This window comes from Pongo abelii, chromosome 4 (assembly GCF_028885655.2).
Source record: "Pongo abelii isolate AG06213 chromosome 4, NHGRI_mPonAbe1-v2.0_pri, whole genome shotgun sequence".
Lineage (NCBI taxonomy): Eukaryota > Metazoa > Chordata > Mammalia > Primates > Hominidae > Pongo > Pongo abelii.
The window spans coordinates 137,987,098-138,005,812 of NC_071989.2; the positions used below are offsets into that span (position 1 = coordinate 137,987,098).

Here is an 18,715-nt window from a genome sequence, read left to right on the forward strand (position 1 = left end):
AACATTTCAACAATTCAGAAATGAAGATATGCAGATAGCCAACAAACTCCTTAAAAGATGCTTAACATCATTAATATTGTATCAAGAAATGCACATTAAAACCATAAAGACCTACATTTGCATATACATTGCAATTTCTTAAGTTTAAAGAATTGAAAAAACTAAATTGTTGCTGATAATACAGAGCAATCAGAATTCACATACCACTATTGGGAATATAGTATAATCACTTTGGGAAAATTTTAGGTGGTTTTTTTTTTTTATCACTTAAGAATTCACCTCTTATATGATCCAAACTTTCCACTCCTAGATCCAAAAATATGCTCTGCATGAGCTCTTTAAATTTATTGAGACTCATTTATAATCTATCCAGGTGAAAGTACTATATGCATTTGACAGAATGACAGAATGTATTTCCACAGTTGTGTTTCATAAATATTAATTAGGTCAAGGTTATTAATAGAGTTATACAAGTCATCTTTTATTATGTGTATAGATGTTCTAATAATTGCTAAAGTGGGGAATTTAAATATCCTACTATGACTGCAATTGTCTACTCCCTTCGGTTATGTCAGATTTTGATTCATACCTCATAAAGCTTTATTGCAAGACAGTAATACAGTTGTTATTGTTATGTCTTCTTGATGTATTATGTCTTTTTATTGCATTTATTTTCATTATGAAAAGTCTTCTTTATCACTGGTAGAAGTATAACTTCTTTATATTGAAGTTTATTATATCTGATATTAATCTGATTTTGTGTGTTTATTTTTTTGCATGGTATAATATTATGCTTTTATTTAGTTTAAATGTATCTGTGTACTATTTCAAGTGAGCCTCTTGTAGTATAAGCATGTAGTTAAGTCTTGATTTTTATCTGTTATAAAAATTATAGGCCAGGCGCGGTGGCTCACGCCTGTAATCCCAGCACTTTGGGAGGCCGAGGTGGGCGGATCACAAGGTCAGGAGATTGAGACCATCCTGGCTAACACAGTGAAACCCCATCTCTACTAAAAATAACAAAAAATTTAGCCGGGCCCAGTGGCGGGCGCCTGTAGTCCCAGCTACTCAGGAGGCTGAGGCAGGAGAATGGCGTGAACCTGGGAGGCAGAGCTTGCAGTGAGCCGAGATCGCACCACTGCACTCCAGCCTGGGCAACAGAGCGAGACTCCATCTCAAAAAAAAAAAATTAAAAAAAAAGATAACCTTTTAATTGAGGTAGTTCATTAATGTTTATTCATTGATTAGACAATGTGTTTGAATTTAGGTCTAGATTTTATAATTTATTTTTTAACTCTTTATTTCCCTCTGATCCCCATTAATTTACTTTTATATTATTTGAATTCTCTTTAGGATCCTACTTTATCTATTACATTTTTAGCTATAATCCTTTACCTCTTTAAGAGGCCTGATCTGAGTCTAGGTCTAGGATCACATATCTTTATTTAAAGGGCCAGACAGTAAATACATTAGGCTTGTCAGCAGCAGAGCCTCTGTTGCAACTCAAATCTGCTGCTCTAGCTCAAATCAGCCATAGATAATATGTAAGTCGATGAGCAAGACAGTTGGCCAGTCTCCAGGCCATAGTTTGCCAAACTCACCTCTAGGGATTAAAATATAAACCCTCAATTTTTCTGAATCTAGAGTTATTATAGTACTATTTCATTTGGAATTATTGGACTATGCAGCCACGTATGTGCATTTAGACTTCCTCATTCAGTTTTTCTGTACTATAGTCATCATCATATATATATATATATATATATATATATATAGCATCTGTGTACATTGTAGACCATACAATAGAATTGTAGACATTTTACTTAATATACATTGCATGTATTTTAAGGATTAAGAATGTAAAAATAGTCTTTTACTTTTAGCTTGATATTTACCCTTTCCATTGTTCTTCATGACTTCCTGAAGATAGGAGTTTTCCTTTGGTTTCATTTTCCTTCTCCGTGTCTTTTAGTTGGGTTGCTAATGACAAATTCTCTTAATTTTCTTTCACCTGAAAATTTTCATTTCACCTTAATTTTTGAAATATATTTTCAGTAGATATAAAATTATAGGTTGACTTTTTCTTTTTCTTTTACCGTCTCAGAAACATTCCTCTATATTCTCTTCTCCATAGTTTAAGCTGAGAAATGTATAGCCCTTGGATTGTCATTTCCCTGTAAGTAATCTGTTGTTTCTCCCTGTTTATGTGCAAGATATTCTCCTTATCTTTGGTTTTCAGAAGCTTGACTATAATGTGTCTACATATGCTTTACTGCATATTTATCCCATTGGAGGATTGTTGAACTTATTGATTTTGTAAATCTATGCCTTTTCTCAAATTTGGAAAGAAGTTTTAGTGACCATTCCTTTAAATATTTTCCTACCTCTCCATCCTCTCCGGAGAATACAGTTACACACATTAATTTTTTTGATATAATCTCACAGCTTTCTGTAAATCTTTCATATTTTTCAATATTTTCCCTTTCTCCTTCAGAGTGGGTAATTTCCTTTAAACTATTTTCAAGCTTACTGAATTTTTATCATTTCCATCCTGCTCAAATCCATTCAGTCAACTTTTAATTTTATATATTGTATTTTTCACATCTAAAGTGAAAGTTTCAATTTACTTTTTTTAAACTTTTCTCTTGAGATATCTTTTCATTTATTACAAGCCAATTTCTGTTACCTCACTAGGTATATTCATAAAGTCAGTTTCAAATTTTATGAAAATCATAACACATGTGTCATCTCAGGTTTGAATTGTTTATTTACATTTTTAAAGAAAGGGTTGCATTTTGCTGTTCTACATATGCCAGTAATTTTTACTTCTCTACTAGAAATGTTATTGTTATATTATAGAGCAAGCATGAGCAAACTATGGCTTAAAGTTTTACTGGAACACAGTGACACACATTTTTTCATTTATTTTCTATGGCCGCCCTCAAGCTACAATGGCAGTGTTGAATAGTTGCAACAGAGACCACCTGGCCAAGAAACCTAAAATACATACTATTTGGCAATTTACAGAAAGAGTTTGCTGACCCTGTTGTAGAGGCTCTGAATTCTGTTATATTCCTTCAAAGACTGTTTTTTGTTTTCACAGGCAATTACATTAATTAGATTTAAACTGGAAATTTTGTCTCATCTATTGTAGGCAGCAGCTCGTATCTTAGATCAATTCATTTTTCTCTTATCTGTGCTATTCGTAGTGTGTGTTGTGTATGTATGGGTCAGTGCCAAGGGGAGATTTAAGTTCCTCTAATTCTATTGCCTCTGGGATTCTCCCTTCAGTTTATGGCAGCCTTGACCACTTCAGTCTCTGTCTTCATGTGTCTATAAGATGATATGTTTTTCCAGTTGGCACCTAATGTCAGGACACTCCCTTCAGTTCATGGCAGCCTTGACCACCTCAGTTTCTGTCTTCATGAGTCTATAAGATGATATGTTTTTCCAGTTGGCACCTAATGTCAGGACACAATAGTGGGCATCTGTCAGGTTAAAGCTGCAAAGATGATGAACTAACCTTGTGCCAGTTTTTTCAGTTCCCCTCAAAAGTGTGCCTGCTGAACACAATCACTTTCACAATTCCAATGCACAAAAAATAAAATACCTAGGAATACAGCCAACCAGGGAGGTGAAAGATCTCTATACGCAGAAATAGAAAATACTGCTCAAAGTAATCAGAGATGACACAAATGGAAAAACATTCCATGCTCATGTATAGGAAGAATCAGTATTGTTAAAATGGCCATACTGTACAAAGCAATTTATAGATTGACTGCTATTCCTATTAAACTACCATTGATATTCTTCACAGAATTAGAAAACCTATTTTAAAATTCATATAGAAACAAAAACAAGCCCAAATAGCCAAGGCAATCAAGCAAAAAGAACAAAGCTGGAGGCATGATGTTACCTGACTTCAAACTATACTCCAGGGCTACAGTAATAAAACAACATGATACTGGGACAAAACAGACACATAGACCAATGGAACAGAAGGGAAAACCCAGAAATAAGGTTGCAAACCTACAACTATCTGATTTTTGACAAACCTGTTCAATAAATGGCTCTGGGATAACTTACTAGCCATATGCAGAAGATTGAAAGTGGGCCCCTTTTTAGGCCATACAGAAAAATTAACTCAAGATGGATTAGATACTTACATGTAAAACCCAAAACTATAAAAAACCCTGGAAGACAAACTAGGCAATACCATTCTGGACATAGGAACAAGCAAAGATTTCATGACAAAGACTCCAAAAGCAATTGCAACAAAAGCAAAAGAAAAGAGAGAGAGAGAGAAATGGGATCTAATTCAACTAAAGAGCTTCTACACAGCAAAATAAACTATCAAGTTTCCACCAAGAGTGGACAGACAGCCTACAGAGTGGGAGAAAATTTTTGCAAACTATGAATCTAACAAAGATCTAATATCCAGCAACAATAGCAAACTTAAGTTTACAAGCAAAAAATAAGCAACCCCAATAAAAGGTGGGCAAAGGACATTAACAGACACTTTTCAAAAGAAGACATACATGCAGCCAACAATCATATGAACATCGCTGATCACTAGAGAAATGCAAATCAAAACCACAGTGTAATACCGTCTCACACTAGTCAGAATGGCTACTATTAAAATGTCAAAAAATAACAGATGCTGATGAGATGTGGAGAAAAGGGAACACTTATATACTGTTGATGGGAGTGTAAATTAGTTCAACCATTGTGGAAAACAGTGGGGCAATTCCTCAAAGAGCTAAAAACAGAAATAGCATTTGATTAGCAATCCCATTAATGGGTATATACCCAAAGGAATATGTTATTCTGTTATAAAGACACATGCGTGCATGTGTTTACTGCAGCACTATTCACAATAGCAAAGACATGGAATGAACCTAAATGTTCATCAGTGATAGACTGGATAAAGAAAATGTGGAACATATACACCATGGAATACTATGCAGCCATAAAAAATGAGATAATGTCCTTTGCAGCAACATGGATGGAACTGGAGCCATTATTATTAGCAAACTAATGCAGGAACAGAAAACCAAATACCACATGTTCTCACTTATAAGTGAGAGCTAAATGATAAGAACTTATGGACACAGAGGGGAACAACACACATTGGAGCCTATTAGAAGGTGGAGGCTGGGAGGAGGGAAAGGATCAGGAAAAACATCTAATGGGTACTAGGCTTACTACCTGGGTGATGAAATAAACTATACATCATACCCCCATGACACAAGTTCAGGTATAACAAACCTGCACATGTACCCCTGAACTTAAAAGTTAAATTTATTTATTTATTTATTATTCGAGACAGAGTCTTGCTCTGTTGCCCAGGTTGGAGTGCAGTGGCATGATCTCACCTTACTGCAACCTCCAGCTCCCAGGTTGAAGCAATTCTCCTTCCCCAGCCTCCTAAATAGCTGGAATTATAGGCGCCTGCCACCATGTCTGGTTAATTTTTGTATTTTTAGTAGAGACAAGGTATTACCGTGTTAGCTAGGCTGGTCTCGAACTCCTGACCTCAGGTGATCCACCTGCCCCGGCCTCCCAAAGTTCTGGGATTACAGGCGCGAGCCACCATGTTTGGCCAAAAGTTAAATTTAAAACAAAAGTATGTTGCCTTGGTTCACTCTCCAGAGCCTTCAGGAAGTTGTTTTTTGTATTCTGTTCACAGTTTATAGTTGAGACCTAGAAGAGGGTTGGTTTTTTGAGAAATTAATCCACCATTCCAGAAGGGGAATCTTTTTATCTTAATTCTGTATCATTTTTCTTTAAAAATTTAAAATAGGTTCTTCCTTTTTATTGTTTTCTTTGGGGGCCCCATTATATAGATATTAACAGTTCTCCTTTCTTTTAATTTATTTTTATTCCCTATCTTTAACACTTCCTGATGTAACCATGAAAGAGTCCCTTGCAGCTTGCTGCTTCATTCATTGGCTGTCCATGTGTTACATTTCCCTTTGTATGCCTATCACTCAACTTCTGCCAGTAGCTATGTATGTGGAATGGAGGAGGTGAAAGAGAGAATGTCAAACTTATTCAGTGGACAGTGGCCAAATCTTCTCTGTTAAAGGATAAAGTTTCTAGGATGTAAATGAGCTAGATTTCTAGCATTTCTTCCCACTAAAAGAAGGTTTATAATTAATGTTTAAATCCAGTAAGTGTTACATTATATATTCAATGTTTATTAAGATTTATCCTCATTTTTATCAGTCTATTTGCTTACCATTGCTTTTCAGTCCTTTCTTATAAAGTCATATTTCTTTTTCTTAAAGAACATCATTTAGAAGCAACTTTGGGGCAGATCTATAGAAGGTAAACACTCAGTGTTTGTTTCATTGAAAGGGCCTTTTTTTAACCTTCAAACCTGAATAAAATTTTAGCTGAGTTCAGGAGTGTAGATTGACAGATTTTTTTTTCTCTTTTTTGCCTCTTTGAATATATCATAAATTCACCTCCTTACACTGATGTCAAGATATCATCTTTGCCATGTGCCTAATCTGAAAAGAAAACTTGCCATATTTGACATGATATTTGCTATAGATTTTCGTAGATGCCCTTTAATTATAAAGAAATTAATTTCAATGACTAGTTTGCTAAGATGTTTAAGTGAATGTTAAATTGCATCACATATTTTGTATTCACAGATATAAAAATCATAGATTTTAAGTTATTAACATGCCCAAGTATATTAATTAAATTCCTAATATCAAACTTACCTGTATTCTGAGGAAGAAAACCTAATTTGGTCATGGCTAGATTCAGTCTGTTAAAATTTGTTTAACATATTCAGCTCTAAATTAATACATGAAGTAGATCACTATTTTTACTTTCTTTTAAAATCCCTCCTAGTTTGGATATCATAGATTTTAGAAGTTGTACAGGAACATGGATAGAGCTGTAGGCTATTATCCTCAGCAAACTAACACAGGAACAAAAAACCAAATACTGCCGGGCGCAGTGGCTCACACCTATAATCCCAGCACTTTGGGAGGCCGAGGCGGGCGGATCAACTGAGGTCAGGAGTTGAAGACCAGCCTGGCCAACTTGGCAAAACCCCATCTCTACTAAAAGTACAAAAATTAGCAGGGCATGGTGGTAGGTGCCTATAATCCCAGCTACTCAGGTGGCTGAGGCAGGAGAATCGCTTGAACCCGGGAGGTGGAGGTTGCATTGAGCCAAAATGATTGTGCTACTGCACTCCAGCCTGGGTGACAAGAGCGAGACTCTGTCTCAAAAACAACAAGAACAACAACAAACCAACTACCACATGTTCTCACTTACAAGTGGGTGCTAAATGATACGAACTTATGAACACAGAGAAGGAAACAACAGACACTAGGGCCTACTTGAGTGGGGAGCGTGGGAGGAGGGAAAGGAGCAGAAAAGGTCATGATTGGGTACTGGGCTTAATACCTGGGTGATGAAATAATCTGTACAATAACCCCCTAGGAAACATGTTTACGTGTGTCACAAATCTTCATATGTACCACTAATCCTAAAAGAAAAGTTAAAAAGAAGAAGTGATGCTCTCTTTTTCTGTTCTCTAGAAAGTTTCTCTGTGTTGAGAATCTAAGTTCCTTGAAAGAGTGTTAGTCTCTGGACAGGTGTATTTTTATGGGAAGATTTTTAACAGGCTTAACTATTCTGTGATTATAGAATTGTTCACCTTTTCTATTTCTTCTTGGTTTCACTTTAGTAAATTTTTAGTTTCTATTTTTCAATTTCATATAGTTTCCAAGTGTATTGACATAGACTTAATTATAATGTCTATTTTCCGTTTGAACTGTTATCTGTTATGCCCTCATTTGTTATTCCTAATAGTATTTATTTTTGCCTTCTCTTTTTGCTTGATTAATTTTCAATTATATTAGTCTTTATAAAGAACTAGAGTTCAGCTTTATTTTCCCTTTTGAGTCTTTGTTTCCTATTTTAGTACTCTCTGTCTCATACACACACACACACACACACACAGACACACACACACACACACACAAGCTATTCTAATAATTATAATAAAGTTCTGTTATTAGAAAAGAATGTTTCTAAAATTTTATTTTATATCTGAATTTCCTTTGCAATCTGTTAAGTTATTGAAAATGTATTTTAGAGAGTAATGCAGGGAAAAGAAGGTAGTTATATGTCCAAGGATTAATTATTACTTCAATGCATATGCAGTTAAAATTGTCTTATTTTAACATAAATTTCAGAACATCTTAATGGAACTATTTGCTGTAAAGAAAGGAATGGGTACAGGTTAGCTTTGAAGATAAATTTTATAATATTTGTACAGGACAATTAACCTTCCGTTTCAATACATAGTACATTTATGTAACATTTAAAAAGCCTATTTGAGATAAACATCCAAGTACATATTATATTCTTTTAATAAACTCTTTTTACTATAGAAGCATAACAAAGGAATATCGTATTATTTTTATTAGTTTGCTAGAAACTGCTGGGTTTTGCATCTCTGTTGTGGATTCCTGTGCCAAGCATTTTAAGTTATAGAGTTATTTTCTTAACTGACCTATTAAATGGTTTCAGCAACTAAGTTGAAAAAAAATTTGACTCTTGCCTGTGTAACATATGGACAGTGTTTGTCTCTAATGTAATACCCGTAATGCCCTATTCTACCCTTTAGAAAGGGCTTGCTATTATGTACCTCTAATGTGACATATCTGAGGTATTCCACTTTTCAAGGTGAAAACTATCCATACTATTTCTTCAACATTTTCTTGCCTTACTTGTGGGAATTTGGTTTGAACTTCTAAATCTGAGTTATTTTTAAGACCGAGGCTGTAATTTATTTACCATAAGATCCCTAGACCTGCAGAACAGAAAGGGTAAAAGACATCTCTGAGAGAGATTTTATTCTACATGACCATGCTTATTTTGAAAAGCTGCCAAGTTTGCTTGTATGCTCTGAGTGTCTCAAGTGGGAATCAGTGAGAGTACCTGCCGTTTCGAATAGCAGCAGATAATGGTGGAAGGGCAGAATGTAGACCACCAACAACGTTCAACAAGCAAGCATTATTCCAAAACTACAGTGTAGATTTGCTTTTTCAGTTCAGTATGCATTGGTTAACTAATGAACTTGAATAAAATAATTATTGTTATGTGATAACAAAGTTTTATTAAATGCAAGTAAAGAAAAATTCTTCTTTGAATTTTCTTCTAAAGAAAAATCAACATTTGACCCCATAATTATCAAACATCCTTGACAGAAAGTTCCTAGATGGGTGAAATATTTTTAGAATCAAAAATGCTCAGGTTAGACATCTGCTAATTGAAATACTCTTAAATGTCTCCACAAAAGTACATGAAAAACAACTGAACTCTTTGCCTATTTTCAAGAGTTTAAAATATTACAAAGGGGCAATATGATTTATAGGCATTCTTTACAATAATTTTCTAGATGAATTTTTGGTAAATGCTATGGGCAGTTAGAAGAAGCACACTAGTTAAGCTAAACCATATCCTAAATATAATAAGATATATTTGTGTGACAGATTTTGAAGCTGGAAAAAAAGTCACAGAAAAGAAAGTAAGGTAAATTAAATATATCTCACTCTCTCCATAGACTATTGAATTTCATTGGATCTGTCATTTCTTTGTGTTAGGAACATTTCAATTTCGCTGTTAGAGATTTTGAAATACACAGTAAATTGTTGTTAAAAGCTTACAAACCGTTCAGAAATCTAAAGTATAGGAAAATAATATTTTGGGATTTGCAACAAAGTAAGTATTAGGGTAATTAAATATTAAATATATTGAAAGAATATATGTTTCAAATAGGTCTGTTACAATTTAAATATATTCTTCAAATATATCTAATAGATTTGGGTCATAAGTTGACTTTAATTTTGCTGTGATTTTTAGTCTATTTTGAACACCAACACCAGAATAAGTTTCCTAAAATAACCTATTATCTTATCAATCTGCTGCTGGTCAACTGCTAAATGGCTTATTTTTCCCTACAAACATAAAGTCCCTAGTCTTTCCTGGCTCTTCTGTCTTTTCAGCCTTGTTCTTTACTACTCTCCCCCATGATATTCCTATTCCCATTGCACCAGTCTGCTCACCTTTTCATAACTATGCCTTTCCCATTTCTACTTGTTCTGTCTTTATTGACCTTTCTTCTCCACCCTCTTCTCCCAGTATCTGGATAGGTAGTAACACAGTCATCTTCACTACAGATTTAATACTCAACTGACTTTCTTTTTTCTTTTTTGAGACAGAGTCTCACCTGTCACCCATGCTGGAGTGCAGTGGCACTGTCTCAGCTCACTGCAACCTCTGCCTCCCAGGTTTAAGCAATTCTCGTGCCTCAGCCTCCTGAGTAACTGGGTTTACGGGTGTACACCACCACACTCAGCTAAATTTTTAAGTCACTTTTAAATGTCCTTCATGGATTTCATATTTCTGCACAATTGTTAACAATATGTTTGAGTCTAAAAAATGTCAACCACCTTACAGAAATAGAAAGTCTTTATTAATATGTATGTTGGCCTCTTCCTATCTATGTCTCTGAGCTGACCACAATTATAGCTGTCTAAGGTTTTTGACAATTTTTCTTTTACATTTCCTCAGAGTTCTCTTTGCTTATTGTTGCCATGTTTCAGCTGCCTTATCCCAGTATTTTTCATTGCCTTTAACATTTCCATAGAAAAATTTCGTCGTGTTCTGAAGATGTAAAAATCCTTCATACTGAAGTAAAAAGTACTGATAACAATTTACAGAAACATACACACTAAGACTATATTATGTCAGGGGTCAAGACTATATAATGAATTAATAAAGTACTAACCATGGCATTTAAGCATAAAAGCAGAGCATAAGTGGGAACAGACTTTAGGGCAGCAGACACTGAATTTATAACACAAAAACAAACTTATTCTTCCAGCCTGGTCCATGTGTCATAGTATATAAATGATGATTTCTGTCTTAACTTTTTCTGTTGTATCTACATCGTCTTGTGTAACCATATGTGTTTTATTTAAGGAAGTTTTAAAAGATTTAACTTTATGAAATAGATTTTTCTATCATTATGTATCAATCTTCCCATCACTATAAATGAGCCCTATACTATTTCAATTACAGGTTTAATATTTTAAGTACCTAAGGCATATTTTTCTTCAAATAATTTTTGTTGTTCTATCAAAATAGCTTTCTTAATGATTGGCTTCACTTAAAAAAATGTGATACCTTCCCCTTATTAGTTACTGTGCCTTTGTTTTCAGCATGTTATTTGCACAGGATTATGGTGCAAGGTAGAAGGTGAGAAAGAATGCAGAACCAAGCTAGACCCACCAATGGATGGAACTGACTGTGACCCTGGTAAGGTAAGTCATTTGTGTTGTCTGAATTTAATGAGCCTACTAGATGAAACTTGAGAAACTTGCATCTTCTCTGCCAGTTACATTGGTATTCATCTTAGCACTGATGGAATAATATCAGTATATACAAAAATATTAGTATTTCATCAGTTTTAACATTTATACTTTTTAAAATCCATGGTTGTTTTGTTAATATCAATGTGGTGAGGTTTTATTTTATTTGTTGTTGATTGTGAGAATGTTGAGAGTCATATATATGCATTAATATAGCAAAAATGTGAATTTACTTTTTAAACAGAAGTAAATTAAGCACAAATAATAGCATAAATGGTAAAATTTCTCATTGCCAATGAATCTTTTCAAGTATAAAATAATTGACTTAGGAGAGCAACTGATTATTTTTTCCTTGTCAATATTATAATCATCCATAAAATATTCCAGTTGACATTTGGAGATTAGTAAATATTTGGCTGTCTGTGTAGTTTAATGTACTTCCTAAGGCTTTAAAAATTTATTAGTATACATTTCCAGATCTAAATAACTGCTTTTGAAAATTAATTTTCCTTTGAGGAATATGAAGAAGATGGATTTCACGTGTATTTAATAATTATGGTTAACATAATCAAAAGATAACAGATCAATAGTTCACATAATTTTCTAATTTGCATACTGTGATGGGAAAGTAGAATTTTTATCACTATACTCAATTGTTAAGATCAGAAAGCTTGCCTCTGAAGAGCATGAATGTGCATTACATTTGAAAATAAATAGCAACTTAAAGAACCTATAGATTGCTTATGGTGAAATACTTGAAGAAAACATGAAATTAGGTGGAGTTTTATTTTAAAAACATATCGATTTGAAAAATGGACAGAAATGAAACTATTCAACTTCTAGAAATTCCTCTTAAGAAAGTACACACACAGACGCACATACACACACTCACACATACACATGCAGATGCTTAGGCAAGGATGCAGTTTGTAATGGTGAGATATGAGAAACAATAAAAATATTCATTAGGAGACGAATGGTCACAATGTAGTTGTTAAAAAATGAGGGAGATACATATGTTCTAACCTGAAGAGATCTATAAGACATGGCTGTTAGTTGATAAGCATGTCAGAAATATTGATACTTTACAATACAGTTTGACATTTAAGGAAAACACAGTGTGTATACAGATGTGAATACACACACAAAAGCACACACACACACACAAGTATATATTTTCAAACTCATAAAATTAGCTAGGCTTGGTGGTGCATGCCTGTAATCGCAGCTACCCAGAAGGCTGAGGTGGAAGGATTGCTTGAGCCCGGAAGGCAGAGGTTGCAGTGAGCCGAGACCGCACCACTGCACTCCAGCCTGGGCGACAGAGCCAGACCTTGTTTCAAAGACAAAAAAATAAAAAATAAAAAATAAACACAAAACTCCAAAGTGTAATTAGAAGTTACCTCTTGGGAGGGAAGTAGAATTGACAGCTGGGAGTACGTCAATGAGAGGGATGGGTGAATATAACTTTTCTGCAGCCGTTTCTGGATTGTTTGACATAAGCATGCAGTGATTTATTACTTCTATGATTTCTTTAATAAGAAAAGAGAAAATGTACAAATTGTTTAAATCCAAACTATTTTTGAAAAAAAACCTAGAAATATTTTATCACTATATATTATCAATAAGAAAATGATTCCTTAGAGGGAATTTCTGTGAAATATCAGTTAATTGTTTACAGACTGTGCCAAATATTTCCTATAAGCTTAAACAAAGCATCAGAATTCGGGTCTGTTTTATTTTTTAAATATATACACAAAAGTATAAGAACCTGTGTATTTCAAGCAAGCCTCCTGATATTGTGCTAATTTATTGCTTGAATCATAAAACTTTGCACCAGCAATCATTTTTATCATCCCTGAAACACAAAAGCAGTAATATTAAGAGATAACCAAACATACTGTGATGAGCCCTCAAACATCACATAACTCGTTTGTCTTTAGTTTTTAGCAATATAAAAATCTCTTTCTTTTTATAATCTGGCACCTTCAATATTTTTCTGCTGATTTTTTCCCTTGTATATATAAACATAATTTGCATTCTTGAAATCTTTAAAATAAACTTATTTTGGCAGTTAAAACTGTAATTACTAAACAAAAGTAAAATGTTTTATTTTCCTATAATTGTGTTAATGATACTCTCTTATGGGTTCTGTAATGCTTTGTATATTGAAATAACTAATGAACCTCTCAGTATTCCAGGCCATGTGGGCTTCTTCAAATACTCATCTGTTCCAGCTCTTGTAGAACCCATCATGAAAATAGCTTCCAACACTCTGCTATTGTGTGCAGTAGTGCTAAAATATTTGAATGCTTGCAACCTCACACTAAACACTGCAAGCTCAATACATTGCTAACCAAGAGACAAAGCTTGGGATTTTGTAACTGATAACACTCTAGTGATATTAATCAAACTGTATAAATCTAGTTAATCTAAAAGTATATAATTACATCTGAGAAGGTGCTTACAGAATTGTATGCTTCTGAATGATTTTGAACAAAGAAGTTTATATACTCTTTATGGACAGCATATTGCAAATTGAAAACAACTTGTTTTCTTCTCTTTTTATATTTTTTATATAATTTTCATATTTTACAATTTACAATACAAATATCAATGTGTTGGCATTTACATTTCAAAGAGATTAAGTAGTAGGCAAATGATTTATTCAAAAATAATAAATGTATGTATTTTACTTTCAGTACTTACTAGAAATGAAAAGAGGGGAAAGAGACATTAAATACCAATTTACTAGAACCTTAGACTGTTTGGAAGGATTCTATGTAATATATTTTAGTTATTTATTTTCCCAAATTGAGAATCTTGAAATTACCATCATAATTTATTATTGGAAACAATGAAGACTGTAATATCCTAACAGTCACAATGTGCATATGTACACAGCTTTTTGCCTTCCTTCCTCCTCTTCTCTCTTCCACAATATACGTACAAGATTTGATCAGAGATTGATCAGTCTCCTTTGACATCTTCACAGACCCCTTTCAAATGTGTGTTTTCATGAACTTCCTACACATGTCCACATAAAAATTTAGGAGTATAGAACTATAATTAGTGTGTTGGGTCATGCACTGTCCCCAGGTGGTCTATATTACATAATCCCTTAGTACTTTTATAAATCAGACTGAATTAGTAGATAAGACAATTTTTAGTGTTTTCAACAATATGTAACTTCTTTTTTGAGGCTAAAAAATGCAAATGTTGTATGAAACAAATCATGCTGCTCTCCATAATATCCCTAATGATATTTATGGAAAGCATCATTAGGATTATTTTACATATAATCTTATATAACATATCGTATAATAGTTTAAACAAAACATTTAACACTTTCCTCATTGTTGAAGCACAGAACCATATAGAAGACACAAAAGCAGGTACCCTCTAGCTTCATCCAGACCTCTGGTTATCTGCAAGGTGACAAACTTTAAATATTATGCTGTAGTACTTTCTTCAAATTTCACTGATCTGTATATGCAAATAGGTTTGCATATCTGTGTCCATTTCTCTTCATCAGCCAGATGTGTTATAGTTTAAATGATGTACAAATCTAGGTCCCAGTCCTTTCCAGAATATTTTAGTCTGTTATGAACTCTAGCCCAGTCTTTCAATGCCAGCTTGCTGCTAAATGGCCAAGGAGGTATGATATGCACTCTGGGAAACATGAACACCCTTAAAGTAGGCTAAAACAATGTGACCAATTGAAGTTTGACAACTTTCACATTGAATTTTTTTTTTCCATGAATGGCATAACTTTTTTAAGTCCTTAAAACAAGTAAGTAATGTAGAAGTTTTCACATGTTTTCTTTCTCCTTTTCCAATTTTTAAACGCATCTTTGTACAAAATCCAAATTTATTTAATGAGAATCTTAGCATATTGATATTCTCTGAGTTGTTGATCTTTATTTTGTTTTTCAAGTTTAGATTAAAAACTTTTTGAATCTAAAAGAGGCTGAATTTAAATGTTGACATTATTAGAGAAAATCTACAGGGACTAATTATTTTATTGCCTAGAAAAGTAAAGCACTAACAGGGCCCAAACAAAACTATATGGTATAGTCTTAATTCTCTTTTCTAAAAATAGCAATAAAAACATATTATCAAAGTAAATTATAAAAACAGATGAATAAATATCAGAATGAACAGAATTTTGCTTATATTTCTAAAATAATTAACATAATGATACTTATAACTCTATTATTATTATAGTTAGCCCTTATTAAATCCTTAGTAAGGGCTATACATTGTGTTTAGTGCTTCATTCAATTCCTTAAAAAACTGTTAGGTAACTATAATTATCATTCACATTTTAGAAATGAGCAAGCTGAGAATCAGAGCATTTCTGTAATTTCCTCAAAATCCTTTGTAAATCGTGTTGCCATTAAGTGTAGAAGTTCATTTAGGACTAGGAGGGTCAACTTACTCAACCTCATCATTATACAATCACTAATCTAAATGCTTGTAATCTTACTTATTATTCTCAATATGATTTTGTTACTTTTACCATGTTTGCTATGACCATCATCTATTTGATTTTCAGGAATGAGAAGAAATTTTAATAACCTGTCCCCCAAATTCTAGCAGCCATTCCTGGGTGACCATCAGCAATCTCTCTCATTGCTTTTGTTTTCAGTGAATGAAAAAATAAAATAAAAATAAAAAAGAGAATGACTACACTTCTTTCTCTTACTCCAGTTATCTTTACCAGTTAATAGATACCAAGTAAAGTACAAAATAATTGGCACGAAATGACAGAATTTCAGCATCTAATTGCCCATGTCTTTCAAACCAACTTTCTATAATGTTAATGTTTGAACTTGATGGGAATTCTTTCAGGAAAAAAAAAAAAACAAGCATAAAGGAAAGTGCTAAAATCAAACAGTACTTTTTAAAAATTACAAGTTAAAAAAGTACCCTGAGTCACTGACATTTCATATGAAAATTACTAAATTTGCTAAAAATGTCTGCTTTGACGTAGGACATTTATTTCTTCTTTCCATTCTTATATATTACTCTGATTTTTTTGTCCCTTTTAAATTATTATCTGTTTCTTAAATGCATTGGATTTTCTTTCCTGGTTGTGCAACCCCAGATTCCCTACCCATAATCTTTACCCTATCTCCATCACAAGAACTGAATTCTTAGGGCTATAGTAACAAATATTTGTGTACTGCTTTCCCAACAAGACTGTATCTGTGAGAACTGGGCAATTATATTACTATGACAAAAAACAAGTGCCAACTTATTTTTGGTCTTTCCTAATTCCCCGTGTTTGTGGCTCTAGTAGACCTGATTTAATTGCAATTCCAGTGACATTATAGGCCAGCGAATGATTTTCAGTTGTGCCCTGATTTGTTCACCTAAGACATAACTTTTGGAATAGTGGTGTAAGGCTGGAGAATGTACCAGCAGGACCTCAGCACCTGAACATCTGGCCGGAGAGTGGAGCCTGTGGAGTCCTTGTAGCCGAACCTGCAGTGCTGGGATCAGCAGTCGAGAGCGCAAATGTCCTGGGTAAACTCAAAGTTCCTGGTTTGGGGAGGGCATTTCTTCAATTTTGGAATGCAAAGGTTTTACTGATAAAGCGTGTTGGAAAGCAAAAGAAGCTCCTCAAACTCTACTCACGTTGGAAAAGTCCTTCAAATTATTTATTTTATATAAAAACTGCCTTTAAGAAGAAAATAAAGACCAACCCTTCTAAGAATAAATAATGAAAGCTATAAAAGGTTATTTCTTGAGTAAATCTATAAAATATTATCTTTCAATAAACAGGGAGATGTGTATTAGAAAAATTATGTGAACATTTACAGGAACTGGGAGAAGAGCAGAAGGATGATAAGAAAGAGAATGAGAACAAAATTAATGACAGCAAAAGCTAAGACTAACGAAAAACAGAAACATGCTAAGCGCAGGTACAGACAGGAATTATTATGGGATCAGCTTGTTCAACCCCATTATTCCTAGAGGAATTCTGGGAAAGTGTGAGAAAGTCATTCCAGCTTGTGAGCTTTAAACTCTATTGGTGTAGAGGTCGCATGCAGTTTTAAAGAATTTATATGAATTTATATAAAAACACCTCCTTAATAATTCTAACAACCAAATTTCTTAATGGGCATTTGAAGGCTTTCTATTTTCCCCTCAGTTTCTGCCCTTTACTCCAATGTATCATTTTCATGGCAAATGGGCTTTTATTCCTCACGTATTTTGGAAGGTATATTGATCAAGGATTAGATAATATATATAGTTAAAGAAATAAATATATGAATTTGCTACTACTGTCATTTAATGTGTCCAAGTTTTCAAAAGTAAATATAAGGGGTTATATATTATTAATATAATGGCTTTTAATTTAAAAACTGGGTAGTTAACATAAAAAAAGGAAAATTAATTATTTGTACTTTCTTTTCTAGGCTAGGTTCTGAAGCAAGGGATTGTAATGGTCCCAGAAAACAATACAGAATATGTGAGAATCCACCTTGTCCTGCAGGTTTGCCTGGATTCAGAGACTGGCAATGTCAGGCCTATAGTGTTAGAACTTCCTCCCCAAAGCATGTACTTCAGTGGCAAGCTGTCCTGGATGAAGGTATGACCAACCAGATCACCACCATCTTTGTTAACTAGATTTCTAGGTTTGCCAAGTGTTTTTACAATAGTCAGATTATTTTACATATTATCTTCAAAATATTTCTGAACTTTAATTTTTTCTACCTATGCGGACATACAATAACCACAAGCACTGACAAAAATATATTTTAAAAATATGAGGAGCTGTTACCCCATACCTATTAGAACAACTAAAATAAATAGCAGTGACAACACTAACTGCTGGTGAGGATAAGGAGAAACTGGATCTCTCAGGCATTGCTTGGTGGGATTGTAAAGTCGTGCAGCCACTTTGGAAAATACAGTTTGACAGTTTTGTAAATAACTAAACATACACTAACAATACAGAAATCATACTCCTGAGTGATGGAATACTCCTCAGCACTAAAGAGGAGCAAACTATTAATACATGCAACAACCTGATAGATCCCAGAGCATTATGCTGAGTGAAAAATGCCAATCTCAAAAGGTCCCATGTTATATGATTTCATGTGATAATATTCTTGAAATTATAAAATTACAGAGATGGAAAACAAATTCATATAAATTAGTGGTTGCCAGGGATTAGGGATGGTGGTGGGGAGAGGGATGGGTATTACTATAAAGGGGTAGAATGAGGAAGATCTTTGTGCTGATGAATAGTTTCAGACCTTGATTGCGGCAGTGGTTGCACAAATCTACAAATG

At 33.7% G+C, this 18,715-nt stretch overlaps 1 protein-coding gene across 3 annotated transcripts in view; it reads left to right on the top strand.

Moving 5' to 3' along the window:
• The window catches only part of ADAMTS19 (ADAM metallopeptidase with thrombospondin type 1 motif 19), a 286,879-nt gene that overhangs the window by 172,122 nt on the left and 96,042 nt on the right, over positions 1-18,715 (top strand). For all 3 annotated transcript variants that reach the window (XM_054555896.2, XM_002815845.5, XM_054555897.2), the window contains 3 exons: positions 11,259-11,360; positions 16,810-16,940; positions 17,837-18,009. In XM_054555896.2, coding sequence (XP_054411871.2) covers positions 11,259-11,360; positions 16,810-16,940; positions 17,837-18,009 — 406 coding nt within the window. The remainder of the gene's footprint in view (positions 1-11,258; positions 11,361-16,809; positions 16,941-17,836; positions 18,010-18,715) is intronic.